The sequence below is a fragment of the Elgaria multicarinata genome, chromosome 15 (genome assembly GCF_023053635.1).
Source record: "Elgaria multicarinata webbii isolate HBS135686 ecotype San Diego chromosome 15, rElgMul1.1.pri, whole genome shotgun sequence".
NCBI classification, from domain to species: Eukaryota; Metazoa; Chordata; class Lepidosauria; order Squamata; family Anguidae; genus Elgaria; species Elgaria multicarinata.
The window spans coordinates 28,362,156-28,382,276 of NC_086185.1; the positions used below are offsets into that span (position 1 = coordinate 28,362,156).

At 44.8% G+C, this 20,121-nt stretch overlaps 1 protein-coding gene across 6 annotated transcripts in view; it reads left to right on the forward strand.

The window, feature by feature from the left end:
• The window catches only part of ARHGEF9 (Cdc42 guanine nucleotide exchange factor 9), a 256,681-nt gene extending 236,802 nt beyond the window's left edge, over nt 1-19,879 (forward strand). For 5 of the 6 annotated variants that reach the window (XM_063141833.1, XM_063141836.1, XM_063141835.1 and 2 more), the window contains 4 exons: nt 6,353-6,596; nt 9,481-9,549; nt 16,061-16,250; nt 19,490-19,879. In XM_063141833.1, coding sequence (XP_062997903.1) covers nt 6,353-6,596; nt 9,481-9,549; nt 16,061-16,242 — 495 coding nt within the window. In that variant the 3' untranslated portion in view covers nt 16,243-16,250; nt 19,490-19,879. The remainder of the gene's footprint in view (nt 1-6,352; nt 6,597-9,480; nt 9,550-16,060; nt 16,251-19,489) is intronic. The other variant, XM_063141832.1, reaches the window with a different exon arrangement.
• Nucleotides 19,880-20,121: the final 242 nt, after the last annotated feature.

Consider the following 20,121-nt stretch of genomic DNA (forward strand, 5'->3'; position numbering starts at 1 on the left):
GGCAATAGTGGGAGGATACTGAGCGAGCCCCAGAAATCTGCAGGAGGTTGAATTGGTTTTCCAGGAGGATGGATCCTCATTACCACGCATAACTCTCTCGTTGCTCCTCTCCCTGGGTCGCAAAACAAAACAAACATGGAGTTTGTACAGAATTTCACTTGCCTTATTGCAAGGCTCTGTATCCTCATTATAATCATAACTATGTGTACTTCTAAAGAAACATACGTCTTAAGTGGCTTTGATCAGGGCAAAAACCTAGTTGTTTCTAAAATGGAAATAACTCTTTCCTAACAGTCCATGAGATGTGCAAAGGTTGTCAGGTGGCTCAAGTTTATGGCTGAAAGGCTAAGATGCTCCCAGCTTTACTGTTTATACCTGCTGAAGAGGTCCATGGTTTATTTTGACATGATGCTGTGGTATATATCAAGAGCCTCTAGTAATCTTGACTCGACTACAGATTAAACTCTTGATGGGATGGGATGACAAAAAAAAAGACCACGATGCCCAATGTTCCCTTCTCAGTAGAAGACAACTCTGTGCAGGGTAACTTTTCCAGAGCAGGAAATCTTACAGACAGAACAGGATGAGGGCAGATGTGAGGCAGTCTAGCTTGTCTGTCCTACCTGATGGTTTCATGGACATGACCACAATCAAAGCAATAAACCAGATGGGAAAGACAATTCCAGCTTCCAGAGTCCAGGAATGCTCTCTCAGAAAGTCTCTTTGCTCCAGAATACCTTCGTAGCAGGACCAACCGCCACCCAAAACATTTTGAAAGGAAGCAGCAGAGCGTGGCTTAAGTAGGGAAGGGATCGTTCTGAAATGCCATGCCAGAAGTACCAGCAGATGCTGCTTATGCACTGTCCTTGGACTAGAAGTGATCAGCACTCTGGAGAGCTCCTTCAAAGGGCATAAATTCCTAGGCACCGAAGAGAGATGTGAAAACACGTCTTGGTTTCAGGCGTGAGACTGTAAGAATAAGGCCATAGGAAAAGTAACTTGCCCAAGAACCTAAGTACAAGGCAGAGGCAAAGACAAGAACACTCTTTTGAAGCCATCAGTGAAGATGGTGCTGGAGGGAGCAGTACTTCGCCTTCCAGCGTGCCAGCCTCCCAATTTTTTTATTTTAATTAAACAAACCTTAAAAAATTGAATAGAAATCAGAAGGAGCAGGGAGCATGCTGGTTGCTAAGATGGGCGTGCACTGGTACTGCACATTGATGCCCACGGTCACCATGTTGGAGACCTCAGATGTATATAAGTAGTATTTCAATGCAATATATAAATCATTGGAGAAAGCAGTAGTCGTCAAGGTCAAAATTACACAGGTAGTGCCAAGGCACACAATTACTAATGTATATATAATTAGATCTCAAAGTAGGGTACGCAATTCTTAAATTACAATATATATATATATATATATATATATATATATATATATTCAACAATTTGACAGTAAGAATGCAGAATTACAATTGTTATTACCAAGCTGAAACAGCTGAATAAACGATATTTGAAACAACAGTTAATCAGACGATGATAAAGAGTCTAATACGTATCTAATACAAGTCTAATACGTTACCAATTTGGTTGGGACTTCAAATGATTCTCCATATAGAGTGGAAGAATATTTCCTTCTTATCATCAACGACAATTGCCAATTGGATGGTGTTGTTATACAAATTGCTGACGAAGCCATTCGTGAAACAGGGTGAAGATATACCGGATGCCTGTTTATAACACTGAAGAAGTCTGTTTAACTTTGTTATAATTTCTTCATAAGACTGAAGATACAGCTTGTTGCTCTTTATCGTCGTCTGATTAACTGCTGTTTCAAATATTGTTTATTCAGCCATTTCTGCTTGGTAATAACAATTGTAATTCTGTATTCTCACTGTCACAGTGTATATATATATATTAAGAATTGCATACCCCAGTTTGAGATCTAATTATATATATTAGTAGTCGTGTGCCTTGGCACTATCTGTGTTATTTTGTATTCCAGTGCAAAACATGCCCCAGAAAAGCTAAATTGCAGATGAATGCAGAAATGGGGCAGGGCATACATCCGAGTGAACGCATGTGGAAGTGACAAAGACTGGAAATACACTAGACCTTCCCCCTTTTTTCCCACTCTCCCCTTCCCTCCAGCTGCCTGTTGGATATTTCCATTCAGCTATATCATCGCCATCTCAATATGTCCAAGCTTGGTCTGCTAATCTTTTCCCAAAAGCCTTCTGTTACTCTTTGTATCCATAGACTATCACCACCCACCCATTTCACCAGGCTTGAAGGCTTTATCTTTGATTCCTTCTGTGATCCTTCTGCCCCCACCTCAATGTCCAAGACATGTTGCTCCTCCTCATAACACAGCCTTCTTGGATGTGCTGCTGGGAATGATAGGCGTTTCAGGCTAAAACATCTGGAGGGCACCAGGTTGGGGAATGTTGCCATAGCACCTGATAATTATCCCCCCTCCCACCACCCCAGTCCTCTCTGTCCCCTCAGCTAAAACTCTGCTTTATGCTCTGGTCATCACTCACCTTGACAGCTGCAACTTCCTTTTCTCTGGCCTTGCCTTGTCATGCAGCAGCCCTTTCACTGCCACCCAGATATTTTTACCCTGATGCAATCCACTGATTAACTTAAGTCCCATTCATTTCAATGGGTTTACTCTAAGTAGCACTCAACCCTTAGTGTTAAAGGTTTGGAGGGAGGCAGAGTAGGGATAAAACATATTTGCTTCACTTCTTGCCAAGGAGCTGTGCAGCAAAGGAACTCAATGGAAACTATGTTTAAGCACATTTTCAATTTCCCTTTTTGTAAATCCCTTTTCTTGCCCACACTCAAAACATACCAACAAGATACTTCAATGGGTGAGCTGACTAGGTCATTTGAGAGCCCTGTAGGTCAGATGGCCTCCAGCTGAGACAACTGGCATTCGTTGATTAAGTCGTCAGACCCTCTGCCAAATCCCTGATGGTCCTTCAAGTCAGATATTGACATGAAAGCATCACAGGGGTTGTTTTTTACCTCAGCCTTGGTAGCAGCCATCCTAAATGTGTCTCTGTGTTTAAATAAATAACCACATGCAAGTTAGGCTTGGCCAAAGACACTCCTAGTCTGTTCACCGTTAAATCTGTTTTAGTCTGTTTATGTTTCAAATTTCTACTGCTACGATGAGCATTTCAGCATGACGTTTATCTTCATGGTGCTCCCCCGCCCCGCCCCAAAAAGCCTTGAAATGCATTTTCCAAGAAATTTCAAGTCTTTGCTGCTTGAATAGTCGTGAGATCAACATCACACAGCCAAAGATCTGTTTATGGGCTTCTCTTGTAAAACACTGTCTTTGTTCACTTCTGTTGAAATTGGCTATTTAAATTTTAAAGGGTTATTATACGCTTCTCCTTATAAAGTTATGCCTTTTATATAATCAGTTTCTATGTGCTTCCCCCCCAAAAACACACACACACACACCCCACTTTTCTGATGAGCTGGCTTTTCCGGGACCAGGCTGTGTAAATGATTTAAAACAGAGGGCTCTGTTTCTCTTTTTGGTTACACTGAAGCTAGTCAGAAATGAATTCATTAGAAACAGCCAAGGATTTGTACGCCTAGAGAATAAAATTAAGACTTGGATGATCTACATTATACCTATTAAGACTTGGGTGATCTACATTATAGCGACATTATAGGGATGGGAGAAGTTCGGTGAGAGGATGGCTGTTTGCTAACATCTGCCTTTCCATATGCTTCTATTGAAGTGTCTCCTGTAAGATCTCTCCAAATAACTGCAGAGAGGCACATTCGCCGAGCTGGATTGAGCATTGGCTGGCTGGCTGGTGGCTCAGCAATCAATGCCAGCCAGTCAGTGGCAGGCGTGGACACGAGGCTATGCCAGAAGATATATCTAACTGTTCAGTAAGCAGAGGTATTTAAAAACAAAACAAAGTACGCACACCTAAATGGTTAGAAATGAATAGAAAATAGCGATGGGCAAAATTCCCCCCCCATCTCCATCTTGCACCATCATGTTCTGAGAAGGCTCAGGGGGGGGAAAAATAATCAGGTCATTCCAAGGTTTGGCGAGAGCACTCAACGAAAAACAACCCAACGACAGCAGAGCCTTTGTGTGCAGCCGTACATCCTTACATCCCGGAGGAGGGCAGCTTCATTCCAGCGTGTTCTGGAATGAAGCTGCCTTCAGCATGGCAAATGGTCATGGATTATGGGAGTTGTAGTTAAAAACTCTGGAGGGCACCAGGTTGCCCACCCCCGAATTAAGGTGCTGTTTCCTCCTGGGTTATAAGAGATCTGTAGCTTCCTCTACCTCCCAGCCCAGCTCAGTGAATCGGGAGGCAGAGGAAATTGCAACTTCGATGCACCCTTGCAGGAAATGGTATGCTAGAGCAGAGTTGGGCAACTTCTGGCCCTCCTGATGTTTTGGCCCACAGCTTCCATCAGGTCCAACCATCATAGGCAATGGTTAGAGCTGATGGGAGTTGTAGGCCAAAACGTCTGGAGGGCCACAAGCTGCCCACCCCTGCTCTAGAGCATGCTTAGGACCACCCAATCCTCTTGCTGTCAGTGTTCCCTCCCAACGGCCAGTTCCGCCTCCATAAAAGTATATTTGCTTTAGAAAAGCAAGATGGACAATAGGAAAGGGGGGCTGAACTCTATTTGAAATGGGCCTGGATTTCAGAAGGGGGTTGGGCTCAGCTCCTAATGGATCTCCAAATTCTCTCAATTCTGAATTGGTCCCAATGCAAATAGCAAACTATGAGTGCTACTCACTGTGTGTGTATAGCGGACTGTCACTCCCTTCCCTCTGCAGCTTCAAGAACCTAGATCCTCACAAGGGTGGGCTGTTTCCATGGAGGTGGCCTGGCTGAATCATTGGCCAACGGGACAAATGGTGGACCAGAGAGACAAGTGGTGAATTCCAGAGGAAAAAAGTTGTAGTCCAACACCCCGGAGGGCATCAGTTTGGGGAAGGCTACAGAAGGTCCTTCCTTGCCCAGACAAAAGGGCTCAAGGAACAGAGCACCAGCTCAGACCCTGGAAGGTTGATAACCCTGACAAGGAGTGACTATGGTCATGTCTACATGGGGCAATATCCCGAGGATCATCCCAGGATCATTCCTGTGCATCCACATGATGCACAGGGGATCCCTGGAGCAGGGAGGGAAGATCCCTGCATTTCCCTAGGATATTGGCCTACACTTTCCCCCCTGTTTTTCTCCCGGTCATGGGATGATTCCGAGACCGTGGTACGTGTGGGCAGCCATCCTGGTTTGTCCCAGCAATTCACTAGTAAATGCGAGGAGCCGTGAACCAGGCATGGGGCATGGAGCTCTACAGGAGTTTCATGCCCATCAGGGGTGGGGTGGGGGAAGTGGGATGATGATGATGATGATGATGATGATGATGATGATGATGATGATGATTTAAAGAAACACTCACTTTTTGATGGAGTGCTCGTGCGCTCATTTTCAGTAAAATAACAAAACCAAAAATGTTTGGGACATTGAGCACCATGTGTGGACTGAGGGGAGGATCCTGCGATTAGCATATCAGGAGATCCTCCCCCCTCCCGGAAAGCCGGGAAGTCTAGACATGACCTCTGTGCAACCAGGAGGGGAGAAAAGGCAAGCCAATGTGAGCATCCCTGGAACGGCAGGAAGAGAGGGTGGTCCTACAGGAGAATGTGGGAGAGGCAGGATTCACAAAGGGAAACTGGGAGAGAGAATGGAGAGAGAAGGAGATGTACTAACTATGAGGAAAGCATGCTAGCTCAACTAGCATGCTTTGTGCATCCTCTGGCATGTGCATCCTCTGGCATGCACAAGGGGTTCAGGAGGAATCATAGAACAGCAGAGTTGGAAGGGGCCTACAAGGCCATCGAGTCCAACCCCCCTGCAGAGTGGCAGGGTCTTCTCTCAATTATGTGAAGCATGGAGAAATGGAGGGGTGGGTCCCTCCTGTACCCTTGCTGATCACCTGTTCGAAAACTGTGCTAGTGAGGAGTGGGGTGGTGCTGGCTTCCCTGCTCCCCAGAAGGCTGCCTGAAGTCCTTGCGCCAATTCAGAGCTACCAGCCAATCTGGTATTCGGGCCTCAACTGTTGATAGGATGCTGCAGTACATTTCCCAACAATAAAGGGTTACGGTTAAAGATAAGCTTCAAAGATGTCCAGCAACCGATGACCTCAGCGCCTTAATTACTAGCCATTCATATTCTAGTCTTCAGTTACTTTGTTAAATCTCCAGAGGATGTCATTGTCACAGCAGGATTTGAAGTCCACCTAGATTTTTAAAAACCTTTCTCCCCCACCCCCCTCCTTTTCCGTGTAGGACCTGATAAGGAGAGACATCCTGTACTACAAGGGACGTATTGACATGGATCGGTATGAAGTTTTGGATATAGAAGACGGAAGGGACGATGACTTCAATGTGAGCATGAAGAACGCCTTCAAACTTCACAATAAGGAGACTGAAGAAATGCACTTATTTTTTGCCAAGAAGCTGGAGGAGAAACTGCGGTGGCTGAGAGCTTTTCGGGAGGAGCGGAAGATGGTACAAGAAGATGAGAAAATAGGTAAGGCTCGAGGTCTCAATCAGCCGGAGTAAAGCTTGGGACTATTGTCCATCTCACCTGCTGTCCAGTTTTTGAACCTTGGCTTCTTACTGCAGTTTTTGAACACCGGCTTCCAAACCTTTCTCTTTCTGAGCAAAACCTCTTGTAAAAGTAAGCAATGTGTTGCTGTATCCCTTTACCACGGGGTGGACAACCGTCTAGGGATGCAGAGCCTCATGGGTAATCTGCTGGCGGCCACCTGTTGGTGCTGGGTGGGACTGAATCCAGCTGTGGGCAGAGCCAGAACAAAGGGGCTCATTGCCTGTTCCGGATGGGGTTGCACTCCCTCTGAAAGATCAGGTTCGTAGTTTGGGGGTACTCTTAGATCCATCTCTGTCGCTGGAGGCCCAAGTGGCTGCGGTGGCTCAAAGTGCCTTGTACCAGCTTCAGCTGGTTCACCAGCTATGGCCAATCTTGGACTGGGATAACTTGGCCATGGTGGTCCAGGCATTGGTAACTTTAAGACTGGATTACTGTGATGCGCTCTATGTGGGGCTGTCCTTAAGGTTGCTGTGGAAGCTGGAGCTAGTGCAGAATGCAGCAGCTTAGCTGTTGTCAGGAGCTTATTTTTTATTATTATTTATTTTATTTATTTATTACATTTCTATACCGCCCAATAGCCGAAGCTCTCTGGGTGGTTCACAAAAATTAAAACCATCATAAAACAACCAACAGGTTAAAAACACAAATACAAAATACAGTATAAAATGCACAACCAGGATAAAACCACGCAGCCAACTTGATATAAGATTAAAATACAGAGTTAGAACAGTAAAATTTAAATTTAAGTTAAAATTCAGTGTTAAAATACTGAGAGAATAAAAAGGTCTTCAGCTGGCGACGAAAAGAGTACAGTGTAGGCACCAGGCAGACCTCTCTGGGGAGCTCATTCCACAGCCGGGGTGTCACAGCAGAGAAAGCCCTCCTCCTGGTAGCCACCTGCCTCACTTCCTTTGGCAGGGGCTCACGGAGAAGGGCCCCATAGATGATCTTAAGGTCCAGGCAGGTACATATGGGAGGAGGCGTTCCTTCAAATAACCTGGCCCCAAACCATTTAGGGCTTTGAATGTCAATACCAGCACTTTGAATTGGGCCCGGACCTGGACTGGCAGCCGATGAAGTTGTAAAAGGACTGGCCCTTTTCAGCATGCAACTCCTTTGCAGAGGGAACTACAGCGGCTGCTTATTTGCTACAGGGCCATATTTAACGTTCTAGTACTAGTGTACAAAGCCCTAAACAACTTGGGACCAGTAGACCTGAGAAAGCGCCTTCTCCCTCACCAATCTGCCTGGCCACTGATGTCATCTGAGGGCATGCTCCTGATGGTTCCACATGGACCCATGGCCCAACTGGAACCCACCCAGAGAAGAGGGCCAGGATCTCTTCTCGATCCTCCCAGAGTGCAGGACACAGAATAACGGGCTCAAGTTAAAGGAAGCCAGATTCCAGCTGGACATCAGGAAAAACTTCCTGACTGTTAGAGCAGTACGACAATGGAACCAGTTACCTAGGGAGGTTGTGGGCTCTCCCACACTAGAGTCATTCAAGAGGCATCTGGACAACCATCTGTCAGGGATGCTTTAGGGTGGATTCCTGCATTGAGCAGGGGGTTGGACTCGATGGCCTTGTAGGCCCCTTCCAACTCTGCTATTCTATGATTCTATAAGAGCCTTTAGTGAAGTGTCCCCCTTCCTATGAAATTCCCTGCCATTGGAGGTAATCAGGCACCCATGTTGTGTTGCTTCTGTCGCCTTCTATAAACTCTGTTATTTCAGGAAGCTTTCCTTGAGTGACCGGCCACAGTTATACCAGAACTCAGGTTTTATCAGAACTCTGTTCTTTTAAAAACAGTAATTTTAATATTGTATTTTTATTCTTTTATTCTATCTGTTGTGCACTGCACTGAAACCTTCTGGATGTGGAGCGGTATATAAATATTGTAAATAAATAAAATAAATAATAGGTGGGTCACCTTCTTTCTCTCTCTGCCACCCCCTTTTTTCTCCCCCACTCTTCCTTCCTGCCCAGTGAGCGAGCATGGAAGGGTCAGATCACTCTTGAAAGAGGCCTGAATGATCACATGAAATCAGTTCGAGGGCCGCAAGAAATCAGGCCGAGGGCTGCATGTGGACTGAGGCCTCCGGGTTGCCTATCCCTGCTTTATGTCATTACTCGGAAGGCTAAGCTTGCTCTCAAAATACTGACATGGAGGCCCACGGCCATACAAGTTTCTCTGAGTTCTTCTAGGAAGCAAGGCCTGCCTTAGGCCGTGGCTAGACCTAAGGTTTATCCCAGGATCATCCCGGGTTCATCCCTGCCTGAGCACTGGATGCCCTGTGTGGCACTTAGATGAACAGGTTTGACCCCAGGACAATCCTGGGATAACCCTTAGGTCTAGCTACAGCCTTAGTTACGGCTCCTGCCTATTTCCTATGGATGACATTGGGCTCCCAGTTGGCGGAAGAGCTGGCATAGCTCTCAGAAGAGGACAGGCATGTGGGGCCAGACACAGTAATTTAACATGTTACCACACGGCTGGGGAGATGTTGTTGGACTACAACTCCCATTATCCCTGACAATGGTTGTACTGGCTGGGGCTAATGGGAGTTGTTGTCCAACAAAAGCCATCTGTTCCCCAGCCCCCCCCCCCCCGGCATTAGCTGGATTTGCAAGAACTTCATTAGGGATGGCTGTGATTGGCCTTTCATTTAGGGTGTTTGTGCGCTATGACCTTACCAGGGGGACTCTGCCGAAAGAATCTGGGAATTGTGTTTCGACAAGGGTGCTGGATTTCTGGAACTCTCTAGTGTGTGTTCACTTTTTCTCCCTCATTTCCCTCCCTAGGCTTTGAAATTTCTGAAAATCAAAAACGGCAGGCGGCAATGACCGTAAGGAAAGTCAGTAAACAGAAAGGTAAACCCCCTGGGCACGTGCTGTTTAGGTGGGCGGTGGGAGGAGGAGGAGGAGGAGGAGGAGGGCTTTGACCAGTTCCCAGTTCCCTAGGGAAGTGGTGGTCTCTCCCACACTAGAGGCCTTCAAGAGGCAGCTGGACAACCCTCTGTCAGGGATGCTTTAGGGTGGATTCCTGCACTGAGCAGGGGGTTGGACTCGATGGCCTTGTTGGCCCCTTCCAACTCTACTAGTCTATGATTCTATGATCAGGAAAAACTTCCGGACTGTTAGAGCAGTACGACAATGGAATCAGTGACCTAGGGAGGTGGTGGGCTCTCCCACACTAGAGGCCTTCAAGAGGCAGCTGGACAACCCTCTGTCAGGGATGCTTTAGGGTGGATTCCTGCATTGAGCAGGGGGTTGGACTCGATGGCCTTAGAGGCCCCTTCCAACTCTACTAGTCTATGATTCTATGACTTTCTAGCCATTTCCTTTCCATATGGGTGTAATTGTGCCGCCTGATGCATTCAAAGGCGTTCAAGCCAACAGGTACATTTCCTCCAATGTGTCCAAAGGCTTCCATATGCAAGATGCAACTTCAACCCAAGATGCAACCAACAGACTGCAGTCTGGGTTATAGGCCAAGGGTCCGTGATTGAAGACTGCCAACCCAGCTGCAGTATAATATGTGTACACTGAGATATTGTGATATGCCTTAGCCATCCTATGTATTATTATTATTATTATTATTATTATTATTATTATTAATTTGTATCCCATCCTATATCATTCATATCTCAGGGCGGCGTACAGATAAGATCAATTCAACAGTATAAAACAATAATGTATACAGCTAAAAAACCCACACATTAAACCATTAATTCAGCTAAAACCAGTAGAATGTTTAAAAGCAATAAAACCAGCTTTAGGCAAATTTAGTCCTGAAAGCCTTTGATAAAAAAAAAAAAGCCACATTTTAACTTGGCACCGAAACAAAGCCAGGGTCGGCACCAGTCAGGCCTCCCAGGGGAGGGCGTACCACAACCGGGGTGCCACAAGAGAGAAACGATAATAAACAATAATTCATAATAGGGCTCTGGATCCTCATAACGCTTGTTTTACCTGCTACTAATGCTACAGAGCAAGGGGGTGGAGCTTATTTTAGCCCAATGCCTGGATTCAGTTTCGAAGGGTGCGTCTCAGTGGTGGGTGGAACCAAAGGCGGAAGTGGGCGGGGACAAAATACCCCAAACAACCGGCATATTTTAGCTTAAAGTCTTCCTTGCAGCAACTGAGTCTAAGGAGAAGTGTTTCAACTTTTTAGAATGGGCGGAAAAATCCATGCAAAAGCAGGGAAAGCGGGTGAAGGGGTGAGGTCCTAGGAAGGGACACCCCAAGAGGCTGGATCAGGACCCCAGATGGGCTGGATTTGGCCCTCAGGCTCAGGTTCAACACCCTTGATACAGAGTGTGGGTCTTCACGCAGATTGCTGTGGGGAGTGGATAGGAAGAGACACTGAGTGGCAGTGGCACATGTATTGCAGGCCAGATAAGACCTCTGCCTGAGATGTAGAATCTGTCCTTATTCCAGCACCAATGAAATATTCGTCTAGCCCACTCTTAGTGTCACTTCTGACTTTTAGTGGCTCTCCAGGGTCTTTCCTACCGCCATGCTTTTACCTGGAGATGCTAGCAATTGAACCCAGGATCTTCCACACATGCAACGCAAGTGCTCTCCCACAGAGCCACGGTCCATTCCCAAAATCCGGGGAAGCCGTCCACATCCACAATATAGCAGTGTTTCCCAAACATGGGAGGCCTGGAGTGCAAGTTTTTTCCAGGTTTACAAGGGGGAAAAGCAGTGCGCTCTTACATTCACAAAGCTCTACTTATATTTGCCCAAGCAACTTCCAGGTGCCTGCTTTACAATTGCACAATGGTCCAGTTAATGTCGCACAATCCTGGCATTCCACCTTCCCCTTTGGCCCATTTGAGTCTGGGCTGAGCAGTGGGACAGGACCTTCTGGGTGATGCTTCCGGCTTTCCCCCCCTCCTGTCAGCTGTAACAGGGGCCGCTCCAGGGAGTCACGAGGTGTTCTTACTCCCTCCTCCTGAGATGATGCCATTGGCCATATGGCCGGCAGAGAGAGGTGGGGGCCAACACTGCTTGGGAGCTCTCTACCTGGCGGGCTGCCGAGTGGTGGATGCATCCAACGTGCTGGCGTAACTTTGCAACGTACACTCCTTGTGGGACCCTGCTACAAGCTGCATCCCCACTCACTGCTAGGGAACTACTGGAATAAATCAGAGGCAGTCAGCCTGTGTGCACCAGTTGCTGGGGAACATGGGTGGGAGGATGCATGTTGCATCCATGTCCAGCTTGTGGGTTCCTGGTCAACAGCTGGTTGGCCGCTGCGTGAACAGAGTGCTGGACTAGATGGACCCTTGGTCTGATCCAGCAAAGCTCTTCTGATGTTCTTAGCACAGATTTGATGGTCTAATGATCTAATGCGGGGCTTCCTCGACCTGGTGCCTTCCAGATGTTTTGGACTTCAATTCCCATCAGCCCCAGACAGCATAGTCAATGGTCATGAATGCTGGGAGTTGTAGTACGAAACCTCTGGAAGGCATCAGGTCGGGGAGGGCTGACTTAATGTAACATGTGACACCTTCATATGGTTGCATTTTAAAAACCTTGGAGCAAAGCAGAGTTAAAAAGAGGCTTGGACGAGAAAGCATTCTATTCTCTATGACTGGACGAAAAGTTCCTAGTGGGTTGTGAACAGAACCTTGATTATCTCTAATGAAAGTCAGTCTGAGACACTGTAGGAACATTTCCAATTAAATTGCTTTAGAGCTTCACCCAAGCAAATACAGCACACTTAATTGTATTTATTTTTAAACACGGCAATTGCACTGTGGTTTTCTCTGATTCTCTGTGGCCCCTCTGAAAAAATGAGATATTTTATTCATCCGGGCTCCTTTACATATGAAATTAATTAGTTTCTGCTTCCCCCAGTTGATCAAGTGGTGCCTTCCCTGTGCAGAATGAGCCTCTTCCACAGTATTGGGAATTTCTTTTCTGATAAGCTGTGCCGTCTCTGGGATGCCAGGGTGGGGGTAGGAGGTTGGCTCAGAAGAATCAAATGGTATGAAGCCAAATTGTGGTGCTGTTGCATTTTGATTTCTTTTTTTACTGAAGACATTAATGCAGAAAGGACAATTAAACATGCCCTATTTAAATAGCAAAGAGTTAAAGACAACCGAATGACATTTAATAGGGATAAATGCAAAGTTCTACATTTAGGGAATAGAAACCAAAGGCACAGTTACAAGATGGGGGACACTTGGCTCAGCAATACTACAAACGAGAAAGATCTTGGAATTGTTGTAGATCACAAGCTGAATATGAGCCAACATATCTGTTTACGTCATGCAGGACGTTTTAAAAGAAAATACGGTGGATCAGTTAAAAACGCCAACAACATCCTGGCAGTCTGAAATTGTACAGTCTAGATTTCTACGAACTCATTCGATGCTCAAGAGACTTTATCTTACATTACAGCAGCATTTGATGATAATCTCGCATCCAGCAAGACCTTTGTTCTTGTGGATTCTCTCAGTAATTGTCTATTACATCCTTTAAAAAAATACATTTCTCTGCAGCAGTTATTCCGTTTTGCCATCTGCCTGGAGAGTGAGGATTCTTGCTTTTTCTTCTTCTTGGTGATAGTGTTCTTAGGGAGAGCGTTTAAGGGGATAAAACAGAAACAGACAAGCTAATCTAAAAGAGATGAACCTGAAAGGACAAGACTGTACTGCAGTAGACTGCAGCTTATTTCATGAACGGCCATGCCAAGTATCCCAATAGCATTCAATGGGAGATGAGCCATAGACTCATTAAATGGAAATGTTTAGGTAACCACTTTCCACAAAACATCAGGGGAAGAATGTGACCAGAATGATATCAGAGATGGGAGATAAACCAAAGGAAATCTGTGGGATGCATTTGAGTGGTACACATGTAAAAAATAATTATTAAAAATCCAAACCCAGTGGCTGTTTTTTTGTAGGGAAATACAGCTTCAAGGAACAGGGGAACCCCTTAAAACAGAATGCAACTCTTAATAAGGAGAATATCCTGAAACATCTTTAACCCTCCTACATGATTGAGGATGTCCCCAGCATGATTGCACATATAAGTCTTGAGGTTAACTTCAATGAGATCACAAAAGAATTGGTTTGTTTTGGGGGGAGGAGGCAATATTTTATCAGTGGACACAAGCCTATAGGTTATGCAGAAGCAGGTGGAGAGGAGGCACAGAGAAACTGAAGGTACTGATAACTGGGGCAAACGGTGGCACACACACTACTGTGCACACACAGTATTCAAAATTTGAGGATATTTTTTAAAAAAAACATACAAACCATTATGGCAGAAGGGTTCTTAATGCATTAGTTCCGCTATGCAAACAAAACCTGGTAGTTCAGAGATCTGCCATCCTCGGAGACGTTCGCAGGGGGAGAATTTGAGAGGAGCATCCCAATTATCAGATTTCTGGTCTTGACAGTGGATTAAGACTCCTCCAAAACTGATACAGTGGCTGGATTTCACGGATATCCTGGGATTTGCACTTTTTATTGGATTGGGGAAACCTAACCATATTAGAGGACTTGTCTTAAGACAACACGGAACTAATTCGATTGTTCCCCGAACTCCGTTAGGCTTAAAGTAAAGGTCACAGGGAAGATTCAAAGTATTGCTTCCCAGGAGAGAATGTGACGTCAGCTGATTGGTAGCTAGGCTGCCGGCTTAGAGTCGAAACAGACATGACAGGAGGACTTGTGTTGGTTGTGTTTACTGATGCTTTTGTTCAATTTAAAGCAGCCACAGGGGGTTCTGTTTTTCATTTTTCGTTTTATCAGAGCAGCAGCGCTAGAGGATGGGGTGATTAATTCTTTCCCCTGGGCTTTTTCCCTGGTTGAAAACTCCCCTCTCGCCTCTCTGAACATGTTCTAGACCTTTGGTGGTGGAGGAGGAGGAATTACGGATATCATAGGAATTGATATTGGGTCATTTCAGGCTCATCTCCGTACAATTGGACGTTGTCATTCCAAATAATATTCCATAACACAGTTTCATATTTTTGGCCTGAAATTGGAGTCGTCGTTGGAGCAGGGTGAGGGTTTGGGGGTGAGGTTTAAACCTCAGCATGCTTAAGTATTCACTGGGATCTACACTCTTAGCAAGGCTATTCAATTGGGCTTTAGTTGATCACAATACCGGGTTGGTAAAGTTCTTTTTCTAAGTGTAGGAGACTTTTTAAATGTCTGCCTGGGAAGATTATTATTATTATTATTATTTATTTATTTATATAGCACCATCAATGTACATGGTGTTCATTGCATGAACACCATTACAGCATCCCTTAACAGATGCTGTTAAGGGAAAGTTGTGCAAGGCCTGTGCAGGAATTGGGTGCTACCGTCACGATTCCCAGCTTCTGTATCATCCACCGCAAACCTGCTATTCTGTTTGGACTAGCCACAGTTCTTTGCAAGCAGGTTTTTGATTTGGCTGTGGCCACCAGGTATGATGGTCCTAAGCAGTAGTGTAGTTGTCCATTTGATTGATCAATTGATTCATTATATGATTACATTTATATCCTGCCTTTTTTCCTCCATGGAACCCATGGTGGCTCACATGTGCCTGCTGCTCTCCGTTTTATCCTCATGACAATACTGTGAGGGACGTTAGGCTGAGAGTCAGTGATTGGTCCAAAGTCACCCAGTAATAGGGTGACCATATGAAAAGGAGGACAGGGCTCCTGTATCTTTAAAGTTGTATAGAGAAGGGAATTTCAGCAAGTGTCATTTGAATGCATGTAGCACCTGGGGAAATTTTGTCTTCATCATAACAGTTAAAGCTACAGGAGTCCTGCCCTCTTGACCAGATACAAAGGAGAGGAGGGCACCTGCAGCTTTAACTATTGCAATGAAGAGGGAATTTCGCCAGGTGCTGCATGCATACAAATGACACCTGCTGAAAATCCCTTTTCTCTACAACTGTTAAAGATACAGGAGCCCTGTCCTCCTTTTCATATGGTCACCCTACTGTTAGATACAGGAGCCCTGTCCTCCTTTTCATATGGTCACCCTACTGTTAAAGATACAGGAGACCTGTCCTTCTTTTCATATGGTCACCCTACTGTTAAAGATACAGGAGCCCTGTCCTCCTTTTCATATGGTCACCCTACTGTTAAAGATACAGGAGCCCTGTCCTCCTTTTCATATGGTCACCCTACCCAGTAAGGTTCATGGCTGAGGGGGGACTAGAACCTGGATCTTCCAAGTCCCAGCCCAATGCAGCCCCTGAAAGCTTCTTTGAAAAAGAACTCAGCCCTTGCGCTAGAGTGTGATGGAATGTCAGCAACTGGGATAGATGGATAGATGCATTGATTGATCAAATACATTCTGATGGACATCTTTTCCCCCCCTACCCCCTTACCTTTTGTTCCCCACCATCCATACAGGTGTCGGCTACTCTCGATCAGTTCCTCCAGCCTACCCACCACCCCAGGACCCACTAAATCAGGGACAATACTTGGTGACCGATGGCATAGCCCAAACGCAGGTCTACGAATTCACCGAACCCAAACGCAGCCAGTCACCATTCTGGCAAAACTTCAGCAGGTTAACGCCATTCAAAAAATAATATATAGAGTGAGATGGATAATTTTAAAATAAATTTTAAAAAAAATATTAAAAAAATATATTTATAGATGGACCTTTTTTGGAGAAGCACTGTTGCAACTTAAAAAAATCATATATATCTATATATATATAATATACATACATATATATATATATATATATATATATATATATATATATGTTTTGAAGGACCAAAAACGTTTTTGTTGTTGTTGTTTTGGGGAAACAGTCTCTGCTACTAGGACGCACCAAGCATTTCTGATCATGTAACCTACTTTCTTTTGACACCATTGGAGTCATTGTTTACTGTTGTTCTTTTTTTAATATATATATATATATATAATTTGTTTTTTGTCTCAAAATCGTCTCCCAGGATGATTTATTGTTTGTCGTGCATTCCGCCTTTGACATGTTCCATCCTGGGCCATCCAGGTGTATATTTCCATTTGAATTTTATTTATAGATTACCTTCTCTTAGAAGAGGTTAGGCTCAGGGAGGGGGGAAAATTAACCAAGCTCCTTTCCTGCATCTCATTCCTACCGCCCACCATGGATGCAACCTGCCAGGAACCAGTTCCCATCGGAGCGCCATTGAGAGATGAATGAGAGGTCTCATTTCTCTTCCATGGAATAAGTTCAGATGGGGTACTGGGGTGATTGCACCACACACATTGAATGTTCAGGGTCTTTTTAGAAAAAGCAAACCGCGGTGCATTTTGTTTCCCTGCATTCTTCCGTTCTGAATCCATGCTCTGTTGTACACTGTGTAATTCATATGCTGCTCAGTACTTCTATTAATTTTAACGGTTTGATAGAGGGACACCAAACAGGAGGTCTTCTGCTCTGCAGACTCCACTCAGTCCCCTGGGAAAGTGGAGGAAGCAAAGCAGAAGTGCCTGGTGGGCCATGTCCCAGGTAGGCATAGAGAGTGGGATGGTAAGAGGACATCCAATTCTCTATTATGCAAGGAATTACATCTCTTTGGCTGATGTTATTGCATTCTTTTTTAATCACACTTTCCCCTCTTCTTAGTGTGTGGCTTGAACATTATCTCTTTTTTTTACCACCTAGTAATACCATTAAGGTTGTTCCCATTTGGGATGTGTATTGTGTTGTATACATGGGGAGGGGGTTTCCTTCTGATTTTGTTAATTTCCTTTTTATTTTTCTTGAGAGATTTGCCTCTTGAAAAGCCGAATGTTCTATTCACATAACCTGCAGACCCAAAAGATTGGTCGGAAAGAAGTTTTCGGTCCACCCCACGTATCCTAGCTGAGAGCCAAATTGGCTTTCAGACCCCACACCCACACCCCAAGAAATGGCCAATTTTCCCATCAAGAAGACCTATTGATTTTGTCACATATATCCCGCACATAGTGCGCCTTTTGCCATTGATTACCTTTTGAAGATGCATTGGCCATAGTGATGGGAAACCATTTTATAGGCTTCACTGTCTGGTCTCTTTCATTTGTCCCTAGTATTAGCCCTGGGTCCTTAACTACCAAGTACAGCATTGGCCAGTAATAATGAGCTGTTAGCTATAGCATCATTGCCTCAGTAATCAAAAGCACTTCCCTGATTCTTAAGGCGTATCAGATCTGCGGAAGGAGCTTAGTGCTGCAGACCTGGACAGAATTGCCAGTTGCCGTGACGCTTCTTTGGACAAAGAAATGTGATGAGGCTCACAAACCTAGTAGTTAATTGTCATCTAGGCCGTACCAGTTGTTCAGCAAAGAGACCTCATAGTTAATTGGTTACTTCCTGAGTATCCAACTTCTCTCTGCTTTTCAATGCCCCTGTCTCTCTCTCTCTCTCTCTCTCTCTCTCTTTTCTCCACTTTCTCTAAAAAGTTGTGTTTTTCAAAGCCCTCTTGAAAATCCCTTCTTGGATTTCCTAGATTTGGGCTGGTCCATGGCTACAATCCCAAACTCACGTACTAGGGAGTAATCCTCCTTGAACCCAGTGGGACTTACTTCTGAGTAGCGATGTATGGGCTTGCACTGCACATCCCACATTTGCAAAGATGTGAAATAATGACTTACGTAAGTGTGCGTTTGAGACTGACTAAGAAGTCACATTGAACTGCACACCTGCCATTGAAAGAGGCTGCCCTTCATCTGTTAGCTCTACTTGATAGGCTAGACTTCCCCAAACTGGTGTCTTCCAAACGTTTCATGCTTCAACTCCCATCAGCTGCAGTCAGCATGGCCAATGGTTAGGATTAGAATGCTGAGAGTTGTAGTCTAAAACATCCGGAGGATATGAGGTTGGGGAAGGATGCAGCAGAGGTATCATCCAACTCTGGATTTTGGGATGATTTTGGTCCAACATGGCTTCCTTTGCTTTTTGTGTATCTCAACAAATTAAAATGTCTAACAAGGTGTTATCTATCTCATTGTGAATTTCTCAGCCATTGGCTGCCATTTGCAGGGAAAAGGAAACCCACGATGTGGTGACATCATGTCACACGTTTTAGCTTCCAAGAAATTACCAAGGGAGAAGGAAGGAGCTGCTAGGATGCTGTTTTGGACAACATCCACATGATCGACATAATGTCTTGTTTCAGGCTGAGTTTCAATAAAACTGAGTTTGAATAAAAGTGAGCTTGAATACAAAGGTTGATTTGAATTTTGGGCAGGTGTTGCTTTTTTTAAAAAAAAAAAATCTTTGAATACAGAAAGTGAAATGATCCAACCTCCTTATTTTCTTGGCTGTTTGCTTTTTTCATGGTTTTGGTCAGACGTTTCTCTTTGCCTTCCAGGGCAATCTGGACAGCCTTTGAAATAGGAGTGTTTCATTGGTTTATGCTGATTTCATATTTCAACCAACAACAACAAAATCTCAAAGGATTTCATAGTAGAGCAAATAATAAAGGAGCAAGTCAGTGACAAAGTTTTGTATTGCAAAAGCTATCTCCTTTTTGTAAAACTCACACAGACACACACACCTCTTTTCTATAGCTACATTTTTATGGGTAACAGATTTTCATAGCAACTTTTCCTTTTTTTATTTCATTGGTTTGTTTAGCTGGGGAAATGCTTAAGAGTGGATCTAGTCACACTGCAAAGGAGAGAGAGAGAGAGAGAGAGAGAGAGAGAGAGAGAGGAGGGTAGGAAATTCGGGACAAGTTGTCAACATGATGGAAGATTTTCTTATTCCTTTGTCTTTTTAATTGCTTAAGGGGTGGGGAATGGGGAACGTCACAAGCAGATTGGTTAAGCCTGTTCATTTGCTGTTTTGTGCCTCAGAGAGCGAAAATGAGACATCCATTATTTTTATGAGAAGATGATTCCTAAATATTCAGCACTAGGAAAAAAAAAAAAAAAGAAACCAACGTCATCACACACCATTCTTTGCATCATAAGCCAAGACTCGCTCGGTCTGACAGATCCGCTTGTTGGACTGGCAGCTTCTTTCTTAAAATGGAGAAACCCAAAGGGGAAGAGCATTGTTGACTCGAGAGGAGACCTCCAGGCAGAGCAGCTGCTGGCTTTTATTCCCGAGCACGGGAGCGCATTTGCCCGGGCTGGTGGCATCCAAGGACATTCTCTTCCTTTCCCCTACGTCGTCAAGGTGCTACAAGGCATGAAGCATTTCTGCAATGAAGAACCAGCAAAGGGTTCCGGTTTTACTACCTACCTACCGATGTTCTTGATGGGGAGAGCTGGTGCTCTTTTCTATGCTTGAACGCTTCCATCTGATCAGATTTGGGGAGGGCTGTGTCGGAGGGATAATGAGATGATTGAGCATGTTACATAGACTTACAATTTCTGTGCCAGGCCAAGAGGAAGCTGTCATGTGGTGCCATGAGGTATACAGCAAAGAAAGTTGTAAGACACTTACTGTACACGAGATTTCTCTGGCTGAAGCAAAGAACATA